Raw genomic sequence first — 17,428 nt, 5'->3', positions numbered from 1 at the left:
ACATATGTATTCAAATGACAATGCCCTAACCACAGAACTAAACCACATTCTCAACACTTTCTCAGCCAGTGGCTATCCCCCCCCCCCAAAAAAAAAAATCCAAAAAATATTGAAACCAATAAACCACAACCCCCCCCCCCCTCACAACAAGGATTACTCTAACTCCATCACCATACCCTATATCTGAGGCACCTCGGAAAAAATTACAAAAATCCTAAAAAACGTGGCTTAACTTCTTGTTACAGACCATATAAAAAATTTGCATCCCTTATCTGCTCTACTAAAGACAACCTCCCCAGCTAGACCTACCTGGTGTATACCAAGTCCCTTGCAGCTGTAAGCTATCCTACTTTCGCCAAACAGGCAGGACAGCTAATATCAGAATTTCAGAACACAAGGACTACATCCGGTTTCACCAATACAGCCACTCTGGTCTTGCAGACCATGCGCTGGATACCCGCCATAGAATACAGTGAAAGAAAGCCATGATAATACATCGTAGTAAATTCAAATACGAAAGGTTTTTCATGGAATCAGCCTCAGCCCTAAGAAACAAATAGGTTATGGTGATGGATTTAGAGTAATCCTTGTTGTGGGGGGGGGGGGGTTATTGGTTTCAATTATTTTTTGGATTTTGGGGGGGGGGGAGTAGCCATTGTCTGAGAAAATGTTGAGAATGTGGTTTTAGTTCTGTGGTTAGGGCATTGTCATTTGAACAGATATGTTTAGCCCTGTTGTATAGTGTCTTAATGACTCCATATTGTTGCGAGGGGGGGGGGGATTGTTGGTGAATGTATCTGCCTGTATGGGTGGGGTTTTCAAAAATCCATCACCATACCCTATATCCGAGGCACCTCGGAAAAAATTACAAAAATCCTAAAAAACATGGCTTAACTTCTTGTTACAGACCATATAAAAAATTGGCATCCCTTATTCGCTCTAATAAGAGAACAACCTCCCCCCTCTAGACCTACCTGGTGTATACCAAGTCCCTTGCAGCTGTAAGCTATCCTACTTTTCGCCAAAACAGGCAGGACAACTAATATCAGAATTTCAGAACACAAGGACTACATCCGGTTTCACCAATACAGCCACTCTGGTCTTGCAGACCATGCGCTGGATACCTGCCATAGAAATACAGTGGAAGAAAGCCACGATAATACACTGTAGTAAATTCAAATACGAAAGGTTTTTCATGGAATCAGCCTCAGCCCTAAGAAACAATCCAAACCTCAACAAATTTGGTTGCATGAGACTGCCCCAAATTTGGGAAACCTACATCAGAAGACCTTCAGCCCAATCGCCCAAGAATACCAACATTGTCCGCTAGGGGGCACCATCAGGGTTTTTAGGAGAAACAATAGCTTCCTGCTTCGTCCTCATTTACTGTTTGTTGTGCTTGCATGCACGTGTCTTGTTTTTAAGTTCCTGTGAAAATGGCAACGTGACGTTGCTGAAATATTGGAAGTGTATTAAAATTTATTTTAATGTATATCCTAGTATACGCTGTAATTTCTTTAGTGAAAAAAAACATCATGAAAAAATCTATTGTTTAGCTGGCGTATCACTTCCAGAGATTAGACGCGAGATGGCAGCTAGAATTGAGAGGCAGAAGGCATCCGTGTCTACAAACCATCCCCTATTTGAATATCAACCTGCCCATCAACTGTTGAAATCCAGAAAAAGCTTTCTTCATACCACTGAAAGCCTTATTGAGCCACTCCAAAAATCAAGACTAATTTCATGGAAGACAAGAAACAATCACCTTACAGATTGGGTTGTACCATCTAAAAGTCTTCTGCCAGGCCACAGAGAAAACTGGACCATCTGGAAAGCATTAAATAGGCTGCAATGTGCCATTAGAAGAGCCAAAGATAATGTAAAAAAGTGGGGAATCTCATGTGAATCATCCCTTTGTGAATGTGGGGAGGAGGAGCAAACTATGGCTCACCTCTTGAACTGTAGGTTATGTTCCTTTAGTTGTACAATGGACAATTTGATTAATGACACCTAATGCTTGTCATCTGGCCTAATTCTGGGCAGCAAAAATTTGATGGACCTTCTAGTGTACTTTTACATTGTGTGCTTATGATGTGAATTGTGTTGTTTTTCTTTCTTTTTAATTCCAATATATAATCAATTATTTTTTGTAAATTTATATGTATTTGAACTATGTTGCTTCTGACACAAATAAAAATAAAGTTTTTAATTTTGAATATTTCTTATTTCTTTTAATTTAGGTCAGGAACCTGATGATTTTGAGGATTTCTTGGCTCATGGAAAAAACAACCTTACTGATAAAGATTCAAGAGGATGCATTTTAGGTTTAAGGCAGACATTCCGAAAACTAAAAAGAGGGTCATTGTAAGTTTTATTTTTATTTATGTGTTATAAATACTGGTATAAATCAAGTGCTTCTTAAACAAATATCACCATGTTTTGAAGGAGACAGATGGAAATTAAATAATAAAAGCATGTTGAATTTGTTAATTGATAAACTTCTGTCAATGGGAAAATGGGTGGATATTTCTCCATTGTACAATTATCATTCTGAAATGTGACTGATTTTTTTAATAGATGCATTAGTATAATCAAAGGACATCAGACTGATTCAAAAATACTTATATCTGTGTATCCAATACACAGATATAAGTAAGGAGGATAAAAGGAGATGAAGAATTTTTTTTTTCTTTTATTTTGAAATTGCAAATTGAAATAATTAATTTATCATACTGCAATAGAAAATAATTTAATTACAGAAAAATTCTCTGTGTAATAAGAAGTGACAAAAATATTTAAGGTTGATGAAATATTTATCATCTAGACATATTTTGTGTGGAGAGTAGAAGAAGGAATGTCTAAATGCTTCATAGAAAACATGTAATTACTGTGTCATATAAAATATATGAAGAACATTTTACACTGAAATAGAAATATACTATAGATCAGATGTCACACATATATTGCATAATTATAAGTAGTTAATTAATAGCTGTAAGATACATGATGATCCAGTTCATTCTCACTATGGTGAAGCCATAGGGCTACAATATATAACAAATTTCCTTTAGAACAACAGTAAGCCTATAGGAATTTAGTTGACTTTTTTTGGGGGGGGGGGGTGTTTGCCATAATAATGTTTGCAATCAGACTTATTATTTAATTGTTAAAAATTAATGCCCCCAAATGAATTGCAATGTACAGCAAAAATATAGGAAAATAATTCTTTCTAGGATTGGGCAGTTATCTATTAAATTTCAAGTTTTTCATCGCACGAAAAGTAGAAAAATCAGTTATATTCAGAATACACAGAACCAATAATAAAAAGGAGACAAGGATGAAAAAAAAATAAAAAAAATCTAAACAGCCATTTACACAGATATACAAATATTTTTAAAATGTTTTATACACACTGTGTGTAAGTGGCTTTTTATCCATTAGCATAATGGCAAGTTCTGATAATTGAAGGGTCAGATAATTGAAGTGCAATTACATGGTGCTCTACCAGAAGTCTGTTGACACACAAGGGTTGGTTAATTGAAGGGTCAGATAAATAGCAGATTACTGTAGTACAGTGTTATTTGTTGTGTGTGTGCATTCTGGATGTAATGTTAATTTTCTGTTCTTTCTTTCTTTTCTATGTGATGGAGTTAAAAAACAACTTCAGGCAATAATGAACCAGGAAAGACTATAGTATTCAAGTTTAATAAGAAGTGAACATTTTTAAATTGCAGCCAATTTCAAATAGATGGATATGTCTAAATTTCAAAATAGGAAATTAGACCATAAGACATATTTGTATTGTTAGATCTTGAATGATGGCTCTATCAAGAATAGAACTGCTCCATTCAAGATTTAACAAGAGAATAATATCAAGCAAAAGCATGCTTGTACTCTTGACAAAAGCAGACATAATATGTGAAGATGCAGATATTAACTTTGCTTAAAAGGGAATTTAAATATAGAAGAAGAAGAGGTTGAATCTTAAATTAAAATGAAATTGAAGAAGCAAATAAATATTAAATTGTACTATGTTTAAAGTTATTGTCTAATATAGATGGAATCTTAATTTGTCAAAAACATCAATGTTAAAATATGCCATGTATAAAGTCGTGTATCATCGTGCGAACGAATGTTCACACGATGTTACCCACGTTCCCCGAAAAAAGCGATGTGTGTACAGCAAGGAGGTGACGTCACTCGGAGACAGCAAATGGGAAGAGCATTGTAGACAAGTTTGGAGTGTGGAAAGAGGGCACTATAATGGAGTTTAAAATGGATTCATATCGTTGGGAGGGACTTTTTTTAGCTTCCTTTTACGTTTTCTCCTGGTTCCTGTGGTGTTCCCCAGTCGTGTGTGCCCTCCCCCATGAGTCTCCTGCTCGAAGTTCCCAAGCGGATCAGCATGTCTGATACCTGACAAGACGTGTGAAGATGGCAAAGTGGCAGCGTGTTTCCCGTTGCTGAGCGACGCGAATCGAAGAAAATATAGCACGAGATGATGGCAGTGTTCAAGTTTTAGACCATCGTTGCAGATCTAACTGATGAGAAAGCAGCAAAGGATTCCTTTGAAGGTAAATCGTGTTAGAAGTGGCGATGTGAAAAGTTCATAAGCCCAGAAGAAACAAGTGGCGAATCCAGGGTGAGCACGTGGCGGCAATCCACCGTACAGAGGGACATATATATATAATTTTCATAAGAAGTTTTATTATTGAAATCTGAAAAAGTATCTTCATTGTTTTGAATAGTCCCAGTTTTCCTTGGCTATTAGGTTCTTGCATTATTATTATTTCCTGACACTTCCAAGTAGTCCCAAGGACTCGATGTGGTAGGACACACTCCTCTGCTACAACTCTCCGTCTACCTTACTCAATCCTCCAACTACATGACACTACAACCATAAACACATAGTGCCATCTGCCTCCCACCACCACTACCACTAGTATATATTGTCTGTAAATTATGTGTGTTGTAATGGTGTGTTCTAATGTTCTAAAAGACAGGATCAAAAACCCAAAAGTTTCTCTCAGAAAAACCCAAGTCTCTGGGAGAAAAAATCTTGCTATTTTCATATGAGATTGGCTAACTCACCTTCAGTTGAAAGAACCTCTATAAAGATTCTTCTAATCATTTCAAGAATCTAGCTTAGTTCTTTTCCAATTGAAGGGTGCAATATACCATTGTTCTTTCAATTATGCTATGGCTCTGCACATTAAGTGTAAAATCTCTTTCTTTGCTGTTGATGTAAAATTAGGTAAAGTAGTAGCCCTGATGGCCCAGATCGCTTCAGAATGAGGATTAAAATTCGGTTTGGAGTAAATTACTGATTTGTTGTCAAATCAAATAAATATATTCAATTTGTTTGGGAATACTTCATGAGGAAGACTGTTCTAGGGGACAAAGGTGGACAGAAGAAAAAAGGAAGACGAAAAGCAGGTTTGGTGTGTTGGCAGCTGCTGCTCTTCTATTAAGTATTGAATTGGTAACTATCCACTGGAGCATTGACCATGGAAGTATCTGTAGAATAGACACAGTACTGAAACACTTCTTCTGTGAGATAGTGGCTCAAATGAATTTGTAAGAGAGTGATCATGAATGAACCTAATTGCTTGCCTCTGGACAGCATCAAGGATTTTAAGCGAAATTTCAGGTGCATCACCCCAAACATGTGAGCAGTATTCTAAGTATGGGTGGATTTGCATATAGTCTGGAGTTGGTTAGGTGTAAATTTGATTTGCATATATTGCATGCTTTGGTATAGTAAGAGTATGAAGCCAGAGTTCTTAAAGTAAGCCATGTGTGGTAAGTTGAATTTTTTTTCTTTGACTGCTTTGATACACATTTGGTTTGACTAGGTCTTGGAAAGCAGATGGGAATTATGGGTTCAATTGGTATCTCTCCTTGTTTTTCATTTCAAAGTGGTTTCACTTGACATGTAAGTACTTTTTTTGTGTGTTTGTTGATCTGAAAAAAAAAAAAGCTGTGAAAGTTATGTTATTGTTATTCTTTCTAATTAAGATTCTAATTAAAATGGAACTTTTACAGATGAACTGTTAAAGTTCCATTTTGAAGTGGATATATTGTCTGTAAATTATGTGTTTTCAGAAAGGTCTGTGGCAACAGAAATAGTCAACCAGATGTCATTGTTTTAAAATATTCCTCTCCTGTCAGGTGTCCAGGAGATTGACTACCATGTGTCTCCACCATGTCCTATTCTACACCTCTCTCTGCTCCATTCCTCATATGAGAGATAGGTCCAGTCTTTGTCTTCCTCTCCTTCTCTTTCCCTCAACAGTTCCTTTGAGAAGTCTCAGAATCTGTCCAAAATAGCTGACTTTTCTCTTTTTAATTTCTTTTATCAGGCTCCTGTTTATGCTTACCATCTCTAGTACCTCTTCATTTGTCTTTTTGTTTTTCCATGATATCCTCATAATTCTTTGCAGCATCCACATCTCAAAGGCCTCCAGTTTTTTCACAATCAGAATGGAGAGTGTTTATGTCTCTACTCTGTATAATAATGTGGGCCATATGTAACATTTGGAGATTCTTAGTCTTGTTTTCAGATTTAATTCTCTAGATGTCAGTAGATTTTTCATATTTTTGAAAGTTGACCTTGCAAATTATGGTAATTCAAGCCGGTCCAGTCCTTAATGTCTTCAAATCACTTTCTCCTGGGTCTACCTCTCCCTCTTTTTCCCTGCCTAATATTAATTTCTGAATGCCTTCTTGTCTAGTTAGGTGTCCAAAATATTTAAGTTTTCATTAGTGTTCTTTTCATTTTTCAATTTCTTTGTCCACGATATTTTCAATATTCATCTGATGGTTCACATTTCATGAGCTTCTAATTTTTCTCTCTGCTTCTTTATTTAGAGTCCAAGTTTCACTGTTGTAGAGAAGGCTTGACCAGATATAGCATCCTTTCTTTCATGCTTACATGGTAATCAGAATACATTATGGAAAATTATGGAGACAACTACCGTGTTAGAGCAAAACTTTAGTTTAATATAAACCAAAATGAACACTCGATGTTTCGACCTTCATATCAAGGTCATCATCTGGAGCATATACATATATACAGAGAAACAAGCTGCACTACCGATCTACATGGTTTGCTGAAGTTATTGACCAACCGTTACAACAATTATTGGTCTGACCTCTGGTGAAAAAAAAAACCTTTACTACATCAAAGCAAGAGTCCTATTATTATTATCTGCTAGGTTACAAAATTAAATTGAGCTGGAGAGCTACATGTTCATATATATATATATAAACTGTGCTTATACATATAAATTTCAACTACTGGGTATGGAATAGTTTCCAATAAAAGCTGAAAATTGCTTAAAGTCTTAAAGTATGCTAGATACTAAGTAGGCTGAATATGTGCCATCCAAATTCTTGGAATTTTTATGCCACCATCATTGTTGGGATTGGGGTGGTTAATCAGAATTTCACAGGCTTCTTTAAATTTTTTTTCATATCAGCTTTTTGTATGATGTAAAGAGCAGGTACTTTTCCAAACAATTTGGTGTAGGGTGTTAAGAGTGTGATATGAGAGGCCTGCTTCACCAAAATTGTTATATGTACTGTGCCTTTTGTGTTCGTTTTTATGTATAGGGATTGTACCTCCAGTTTCACCAATATAAGGTAAGTTACAGGTGCAGTAGATGCAATAAACTCCAGGATGTGCCAATGGGAGGAGAGGATACTTAGAAGAGTTGAATATGTTTTTTAATTTTATAGGTGGTTTAAAAGTGGTATTGAGATTATAATATGTAGGATTCTATTGCTTTTTTTTCTGATAACTCTTTAATGTATGGGATGGCTATGGTTTTACTGTAATCTATATTATTTTTTGATGAAGTTTTATGAAGAACTTTATTAATAGTATTTTTGTCATAGCCATTATTTATAAATGTGTTGCTAATAATCTTTAATTCTTGTTTAAGAGCTTGTTGATTAGAGCAAATTGTTATAGCTCTGTTTTTAAGGTGTTAATGACTCCAAATTTTTGCGATGGGTGGTGATATGAATTTGCATGTATATATTGGCCGGTATGTGTCGGTTGGTGGTAAATCATGAAGGATAGACTGCCTGGGGGAAGAAGTGTGACCAGTGTATCCAGGAATGGGATCGAGTTCTGATTTTCAATTTTGATAGTAAATTGTATGCGTTCATGTTGTTTGTTCAGGTGGCTGAGGAATGTATTTAATGTTTATTGACCGTGTGTCCAGATAACGAAAACATCGGCAATATATCTAAGCCACACTATAAGTTTTAGAGTAAAGGAATCAAGAGTGCTTTGCTCAAAAGCTTCTATATAAAAGTTAGCAATTGGGGGGGGGGGGGTAGTGGTGAGCCCATGGCCGTACCTTCTTTTTGTAGGTAAAATTTATTTTATCACATGAAGTAAATGGAACGTAGTACCCGGACAAAGAGGGCCTTGATGTTGGGCGGAAATTTGTTCTGTAGGAGAAGAATTGTGTCAAAAAGGGTCCAGATGCCATCTGGACCTGGAGCCTTTTTATTGTTCAGATGGGCTATAATATTTGTTATTTCTGCTGGAGAAGTAGGTGTGATAGGTTCAGAATTGCCCTCTTGTTGTCTTAAGACTTGCTTGACACGACAGTGAATTTTGTAGATGAGATTGATGTTTAAATTTTCATGAGAGGGGGTTGCATTGTGGTTCCAAGTTGTCAATTAGAGCTTCTGCTTTTTCTTTGTCAGTGTGGGCTACTCCATTCTTGGTCTGTATTGGGGGGTATAAGTTGCCTTTTAGTGTGAAGAGATCTCAAAAATTTCCAGATGGAGTTGTCCTCTGGGTTTAGGTTAGTCAGTTTGGTTTCCCAATCAAGGTTTCAGTGCTTTTGAAGAGCTTCATGGACTTGCCGATTTAATCTGTTCAGTATTGTTTTATCTTGTGTGGCTCATGTGTTGTGGTATCTTTTGTGAGCTTTGTTTTTTGCTCTTATTAGGTCCATGATTTCCTCGGGGATCTGACTGATCGGGTGAAAGACTATAGTTTGGGTGACTATAGAAGATCTATCTCCTCTTTATTGTGAATAACGAGGACTGGGCTGATGTGCTCTGGGAGAATTCTAGGGAGTTTGTCCCAAGGTATAAATGAGTGTGGAGGAGTGAGTTACTCGAGCGTACCAAACTTTAGTAGGATGGGGTTGTGGTCGTAAGACAGTTCATTTAGTGTTTCCAGCTGATACTAGTATCTAATGTTTCTGAAGATGACTATGTCAAGTACATCTGAGCTTCCAGCTGGGGGCTGTGATGAGTGGGCTCTGTAGGTCCGGCTATAACTATTGAGCTTTGTGCTGAGAAGTTGTTTAGTATACGACCTTTATCGTTAATTGTGGAGCTGAACCAAGCTGTGTGTTTGGCATTGAAATCTCCAGCCATAATAATGGAGTCAGTAGAGCCAAGAATGGAATCCAAATCAGCTGCCAACAATGGGATGCCGGGTGGATTGTGTGCTGCATAGATTTTTATGCTGCCAGTATTGTTAGTATGAACTTCAATACCTTATCTTAAGGTTCTTGGTTTGTGGGTTGGTCAGGACATTGTGGCTTAAATAATTTTTGATGTATACAGCTGTGCCTCCTCTACTGGTGGTAAGTCTGTCTATTTTATACATCATGAAGCCCCATAATTTAAGGCTATTAGCTGGCCTAAGGTGTGTTTTGTTAACTAAGACTATATCAGGATTGTATCTGTGAGTGAACTCTTGCAGTTCAAGGATTTTGTTTAACAGATCATTAGCATTCCATGCTATTATCGTGAGTGAGTTTCATTTGAATTTTTTATACATTAGATAGTACTGTCAGTATGGATTGGGTTTCTAGATAGAATCTCTTTCTGGAAGATGGTGAGGAGCTTGCTTTGCTGAATTCCTGCATCATGGTGGCAAGAAACTCAGTTGGAGCTTGCTTGCTCATGAGATGAAGGAATCTGAGTTCGAGCTGCCTCCGCATATATTTTGATCATGGATGAAGATCGCGTGCCTTCCTGTGTTACTGAAGGTGAGGTATTTCGAACAGGAGGGCAACCTGCTTGGTTGTTTATGGTGTCATTACTTGGAGGAGTAGGGTTCACTCTTGCTGACCCACAGTAGTTTGCAGGATGAGGTCCTCTACAACAGGCAGGTGTAGTCCTTGGCTTGGTGCAGGAGCTAATCTGGTGTCCTTCACCACATTTTAGACATCTATGGCATTGGCCTGCCAATGCCATTTTCCTTAGAGGCTCAATAGTAATTTTGAGCCTGCAGATATCTGTCACTTCGTATATCCTTTTCTGGGTGTACGCTGATTTCTACTAGTACTAAAGGCATTGGCCTTTTGTCGGATCTCAGCATTCTGCTAACTTTGATTGGGGTAAGTCCTTGACTGATGTAGGCAGTGACCTCATCTGTTGTGATTCTGCAACCCTTCTGAGGACCACTTTAAGATTTTTCTCACTTGCTAGTGCGAACATGTCGAAGGGCAATTTGGAATTGTCCAGCATTTTTGTCATTTTGCGATAATCTGAGACAGTAGCAGGATGAATCTTAACTCCCTCATCTGTGTTTTTGGCCCTGGAGAAGTTGATGTTTTGTTCACCAAGGGTCCTTGAAACTGATGTTCACTTTTCTTTGTCTCAGAGAATCACTGGTGGGACTTTTTCCTTTTTGTCTTCTAAAGCTTGTGGTGTTAGATCTTCTTCCATAAGATCTTCAGAGGTCCTCCGTCTTTTGGTTGCCTGTGCATCCTGGGAGTCGATCTGTCGAGGGTTCTTGGGCAATGGGACCGTTGTGAATTCGCCTTCTGTATCCTAATCCTCTCCTTCTTGATCATTGACCTGGACATATATGTTTATAAATCCCAGGAATTCTGTATCAAACCTTTTTAATATCTTCTTGAACAGGTCAAGCAACTGCTCTTTTTGCTAAAGGCTTGAACAATATCATCCATGATGTCCATACTGAGATAAAGAGCACCTTGGTAGATATATCTCTTGTTCAATTATGCCTGTTTTGGCAATCCTGTAGGCTTGTAGCCTACTATCAGATCCTGTAGACTCACGCGGAAGTCTACTAGCTAAGTAAAACAAGTTTATAATGCCCTACTAAAAAGGGAAAGGAGTGTCAAGAACTCACTTTGGCCACCTCCCTGAAATACTGTACTATAAATCCACCACTGGTCCTCATTTTGGGTGGGACCTCATGCATTTTTCATGCAGACGGGGAGACAGTAGGAATCATACTGTGTCAGCACTAGTTCAATGCGAGATTCCTGAAAAACCTTTTATGAAATTTAATCAGGCTCAATCTGAAATAGCACATCTGTTCTCATCAAAAGGCCAAGCGAAAATCCTTTTTTTTTTTTTTTATAATCGAGTTGACCACTATTTAAGGTGTGGCTTGATAAGTTGATCACATGACTATTGCTTGCAGGTGGTTGGTCGCTCCAAACTATCTAGTTATATGAATCCAGATATTTTGAATGTGCTCAAAAGAATCACTGAAAATTCAGCTAAATATATTCTAGAAAGTAATAAAGAAAAACTTAAGGCCAAATTTCATATTTTAAAACAATGGAAATTTGAATGCCAATCATACGAATCCAACCAATCAGGATATCTCTTTTCCGGAAACAACTCCAACAGTGAACAACAAACAAGTGAAACAAGGATCGACCAACCACCTGCAAGCAATATTCATGTGATCAACTTATCAAGCCACACCTTAAATAACGGTCAACTTGCATTACTTGGTAAGGGCCTTAACTTTGTAGCACCTAGAACTGTTAATAAACTGGATTTTATATACCATATAGAAAGAGGCATTAAGTCTCTTCCTATTAATATAGTTGATAAAATTCAGTTAGAAACTAGCAATGTTCTGAATAAAAAGAAAACCTTATATAGCAATCTTACAAAAACAGAACTAGCAGCAATCAAGTCATTAAAAGCTAATCAAGATATAATTATAACAGAATCGTCCTAGACAGATCAACTTACATCCATCAGATGAATCAACTAGTTTCCGATAACAGCACCTATCAGCTTGTAAACTATAATCCAACTAACAGACTAAAGAAAAAAATGAGAAATTACATAAGTCCATCACTTCTTGGCCGTCAGACACTGTTAAAAAGCTTATACTCCATTACACCCATTCTCCCAGAATATATGTTGTTCCTAAAGTACACAAACAAAACGTTCCACTTTGGCCGATAGTTGAAGGAATAGACAGCCCTAATTATCACCTAGCCAAGAAATTAGCAACAACATTCAAGGAGTAGGTAGGGCATTCCCCCTCCTAAATAAAGAACATGCAACACTTTATAAACAAAATTAAAAACATAACACTCGGCAAAGATGATTTATTAGTCGCTTTTGACGTTTCTGCCCTTTTCACAAATGTCCCAATCAGTGACACAATTCTCCTACAGAACTGATTTCCGCCCGACATTATGGTCCTCTTTGTCCACATGCTACGTTCCACTTACTTCGTGTGGCAAAATAAATTTTACCTACAAAAAGTAGGTATGGCCATGGGCTCACCACTACCCCCCCCCCCCAATTGCTAACTTTTATATAGAAGCTTTTGAGCAAAGCACTCTTGATTCCTTTACTCTAAAACTTATAGTGTGGCTTAGATACACTGCCGATGTTTTCGTTATCTGGACACACGGTCGATAAACATTAAATACATTCCTCAGCCACCTGAACAAACAACATGAACGCATACAATTTACTATCGAAATTGAAAATCAGAACTCGATCCCATTCCTGGATACACTGGTCACACTTCTTCCCTCAGGCAGTCTATCCTTCATGATTTACCACCAACCGACACATACCGGCCAACATATACATGCAAATTCATATCACCACCCATCGCAAAAATTTGGAGTCATTAACACCTTAAAAACAGAGCTATAACAATTTGCTCTAATCAACAAGCTCTTAAACAAGAATTAAAGATTATTAGAAACACATTTATAAATAATGGCTATGACAAAAATACTATTAATAAAGTTCTTCATAAAACTTCATCAAAAAATAATATAGATTACAGTAAAACCATAGCCATCCCATACATTAAAGAGTTATCAGAAAAAAAAGCAATAGAATCCTACATATTATAATCTCAATACCACTTTTAAACCACCTATAAAATTAAAAAACATATTCAACTCTTCTAAGTATCCTCTCCTCCCATTGGCACATCCTGGAGTTTATTGCATCTACTGCACCTGTAACTTACCTTATATTGGTGAAACTGGAGGTACAATCCCTATACATAAAAAAAGAACACAAAAGACACATTAAATATAATAATTTTTGAGATCACGCTCTCAACACCCTACACCAAATTGATTGGAAAAGTACCATCATACAAAAACCTGGTATGAAAGAAAATTTAAAGAAGCCTGTGAAATTCTGATTAACCATTCTGATCTCAACAATAATGGTGGCATAAAGATTCCAAGAATTTGGATGGCACATATTCATCCTACTTAGTATCTAACATACTTGAGGACTTTTAAGCAATTTTCAGCTCTTATTGGAAACTATTCCATACCAATTGGTTGAAATTTTTATGTGTAATCACAGTTTATATGTATATACAGTCATAACCCAACTTATGCAAATCCGGAGTTACGCAGTTTCATATATGTATGTATTCCTGTCCCACGTCATGCCTCACCACTGGTCGTATCTTTCCTTCGCCAGTGAACAAGCACTCACGTGTTTCGCGCAGTCTCCATTCATACACGATTTTTATAATTTATAAACCTTGTGATGGTTTAATGTTATGTTCTTGATAAAAATTTTATCACATAAAAAATAATAATGTCATCCAAAGGAAGCAAGTCTGATTCTTCTACAGCTAGCAAGAAAAGAAAAACATTGACTCTGGAAACAAAACTCAACATTATTAAGGATTTTGAAGGCGATATGAAAATTTGTGAGCTAACAAAGAAGTTTGATCTACAGGAATCCACAGTAAGAAAAATCATGAAAGTAAGGTTTACAGATTTTGGAGGACATAGATTCTAACGAGGAATGAATTGTAGCCACAAGGTAAGGAATAAAAAAATTGTTAGCTTGCTATGAAGAAATTTTGCGTGACAAGAAAAAGACATTATGCTGTCAAACGAATCTATTAGATTTTATGAAATCATTGACATCCAAATATCTTTTTTTTTTTATGTACGAAAACTACAATTATGATTATATTTCTTTAAAAATATAGCTGTGTTTGTAAACCTTTGGTCCCAATTAACTAATATTTTGTATGTTTGTATGCAAAATTTTACCCGAGTTACGTGAATTCAAGTTACGCACTTTGTTGGTCCCACCTACCACGTAACTTCGGGGTATGACTGTATATATATATGACTACTACTATTAACTCGGGGTTGGGATATGTTCATTTTTAATATAAACTGACTAAAAACCCAAGAGTTATAACAAAATGAGATTTATTTGAAAAACGCAACATGTTTCATCGAGATTGACTTCATCAGGCGTTAAGAACATAGAAAGATATTAAAAGACACTGAAAATAACATTGAGACACTCTAAAGCTATACAATTATAAAGTTATAATATTCGACTGTGAATTACAGTTATTATGAACTTGAGCTATAGTCTGTGTTAAAGTTCTATTGTTGTACACTTGTGCGTGTGTGGAACCATGCGATCTCCAGTATCTGATAGTAGAGCTGAAAGAGTCAGGCAAATTATAGAAGTTTAACAAGCAAACGTGCTTCTCGACTCTGCCCAAAATATTCAACAACTATAAACAATCTCACAACCTTCTACAATTCCCAGGTGTATACAAAGTCACATGTGAGTGCTGAAAACCTTACTATGGCCAAACGGAGAAATCTATCCTCCTATGTCTCGAGGAACACCAGAGAGACATTGCTTACAAGAGAACCAGAGCTACTGCTCTATCAGGCCATGTCTTGTTTTCAATAAACACGAACAATGAAAGCCGCCGACATCAAGTAAATTGGACAACAATTTCAAACCTACACATTTGCCATGATGAGATAGAACGCCGCATTATCGAGTCAAAAGAAATCACCTTGGACCCTCTTCATATGAACAATAATCTCAGCTATAATTTGCCTGACTCTTTCAGCTCTACTATCAGATACTGGAGATCGCGTGGTTCCACACACGCACAAGTGTACAACAATAGAACTTTAACACGGACTATAGCTCAAGTTCATAATAATTCACAGTCGAATATTATAACTTTATAATTGTATAGCTTTAGAGTGTCTCAATGTTATTTTCAGTGTCTTTTAATATCTTTCTATGTTCTTAACACCTGATGAAGTCAATCTCGATGAAACATGTTGCGTTTTTCAAATAAATCTCATTTTGTTATAACTCTCGAGTTTTTAGTCAGTTTATATTAAAAATGAATATATATATATATATATATATATATATATATATATCATCATCATCATATGTATCAAGGATTTAAGCCTAGCATGGCCTGTTCCGGCCTTAGAAGTCATCGTTGAATCGTTTAAGAGGAAGTCCTGGTTTTTTTTTTTTCCTAATGGCTTGTACTTTAAGGCTTGTTTTGGTAATCTTTCTGTTTTCATTCTTTGAACGTGTTCCATCCATCTATGTTTATATTTTTTAATTTTTTCAATTACTGGTTCTTGGTTTAATTCTTTCTTAATATCTTCGTTTCTTTTGTGATCAAATAGGGTATACTTTGCAGTTTTTCTCATAAACTTCATTTCTGCTGTTGTTAATCTTTGTTTGTCTTTTTGTTTTATTGTCCAGATTTCGCTTCCATACATTAAGACCGGTAGGGCTAATGTATTGTATACTTTTAGCCTGGTTTGTTTTTGAACTAGGTTTGGTTTAAATATAGAGTTAATTACTCCTGTTATTTTTAAATATTTTTAAATATTTTGTTTTATTTTATTTTTAAATATAAATATAATGTGTGTGTGTGTGTGATTATGAGCTTCGACTCGTTATGATACATTTTAAAAATAGACATTGAATGACTTTAAACCGAGATAAAATATTAAGTTTTAATGAGAACGATACAACTAGTTTCAGCTTTTTACAGCCTTCATCAGGTATCCACTGAAGGTAGAAAATAATAATAAAAATTGAAGTTTCTAAAAAAACTGAGAATCACAGGTAAAAAAGCAATACATAATTGATATATAAAAAAACGTTGTATTTTTTAAGTTGTTCTATCCAACGTACCATTGTTTATTGCGTGCCTACTTGTAGGCTCTCGTGAACGCCAGTATTGAACAACTCCGGTATGGCTATCAGGGATGTCGTAACTCAAATTGTTGTTTAAATGTTCAGGATTATGGAGGAATTCCCTGGATTCCACAATTTTCCTTTCAAACTCATCACTGCAGCGAAAAATGTTTTTAGATCTATCCCAGAAAACTGAGTGACTTTGGAGATCATCATGAGGATTGTTTGAGAAAAGAACATGACTGGATAACGCAGTTGCATGTGATCTTTTATAGGAGATGTCTCTTTTATGTTCCTCTATATGTAGTTCAATAGATTTATTCATGTGTGTATATATATACATATATATATATAAATAAACATGTTGCTCTCCACCCCATTTTAATTTTGTAACCTAATAGATGATAATAATAATAGGACTCTAGCTTTGATATAGTAAAGGGTTTTTTTTTTCACCAGAGGTCAGGCCAGTAATTGTTGTAACAGTTGGTCAGTAACTTTAACAAACCATGTAGATTGTAGTGCAGCTTGTTTCTCTGTATATATGTGTATGCTCCAGATGATGATTTTGATATGAAGGTCGAAACATCGGGTACTCATTTTGGTTTATATTAAACTGAAGTTTTGCTCTAGCATGGTAGTTGTCTCCATAATTTTCCATAATGTAACCAGATATAGCACTTGATTATTCTTTTTCTTGTGTCTGTATTAATGTCTCTGGATGCTAGAACAGTTTTCATATCAACAAAGGCTTTTCTTGCTCTTTCTTTTCTTCTTTTTATTTCTTTAAGGGAATTTCCTCCTCCTGTAAATATTTGTCTCAAATATATAAAAGATTTAACCTGTTCAATTTTCTTTTGGTTAATTTAGTTATATTTAGTTTCTTATTTTATAGTGTATTTAGTATATTATCATATATTTTTATTAAGATATTTTAATATTTAGTATACGTTTAAAATGGTGCCAAAAAAGGGCATGAAAGGCTAAAAAAAGCACCCCAGGCGAGAACAAGAAGGTTTGCCCTGCCAATGAGATTATTGTGCACATGGAAGAGGTTAATGAAAAGGAATTAACCACCAAACTAGCGAAGTTGAAGCAGTTCATCAGAGAGACAATGCAGGAATTGCAAAAAGTTGAGAGATGTTTAAATGAGCATAGGAAGAAAAAGCAAAATCAA

At 36.0% G+C, this 17,428-nt stretch overlaps 1 protein-coding gene across 2 annotated transcripts in view; it reads left to right on the top strand.

Annotated features, from left to right (window-relative positions):
• The window catches only part of LOC150109287 (sortilin-like), a 508,125-nt gene that overhangs the window by 349,833 nt on the left and 140,864 nt on the right, over positions 1–17,428 (top strand). For both annotated transcript variants that reach the window (XR_016549652.1, XM_090406996.1), the window contains exon 19: positions 2,241–2,364. Coding sequence is in view for 1 of the 2 variants with exons in the window: in XM_090406996.1 (XP_090263122.1) it covers positions 2,241–2,364 (124 nt within the window). In the remaining variant the exon portion in view is untranslated. The remainder of the gene's footprint in view (positions 1–2,240; positions 2,365–17,428) is intronic.

This window comes from Typopeltis vanoorti, chromosome 2, assembly GCF_054136105.1.
Source record: "Typopeltis vanoorti isolate ZY-2024b chromosome 2, IOZ_Tvanoo_1.0, whole genome shotgun sequence".
NCBI lineage: Eukaryota > Metazoa > Arthropoda > Arachnida > Uropygi > Thelyphonidae > Typopeltis > Typopeltis vanoorti.
The sequence above is the reverse complement of the archived record's forward strand: the minus strand, read 5'-3'. Positions and strand labels throughout refer to the sequence as shown.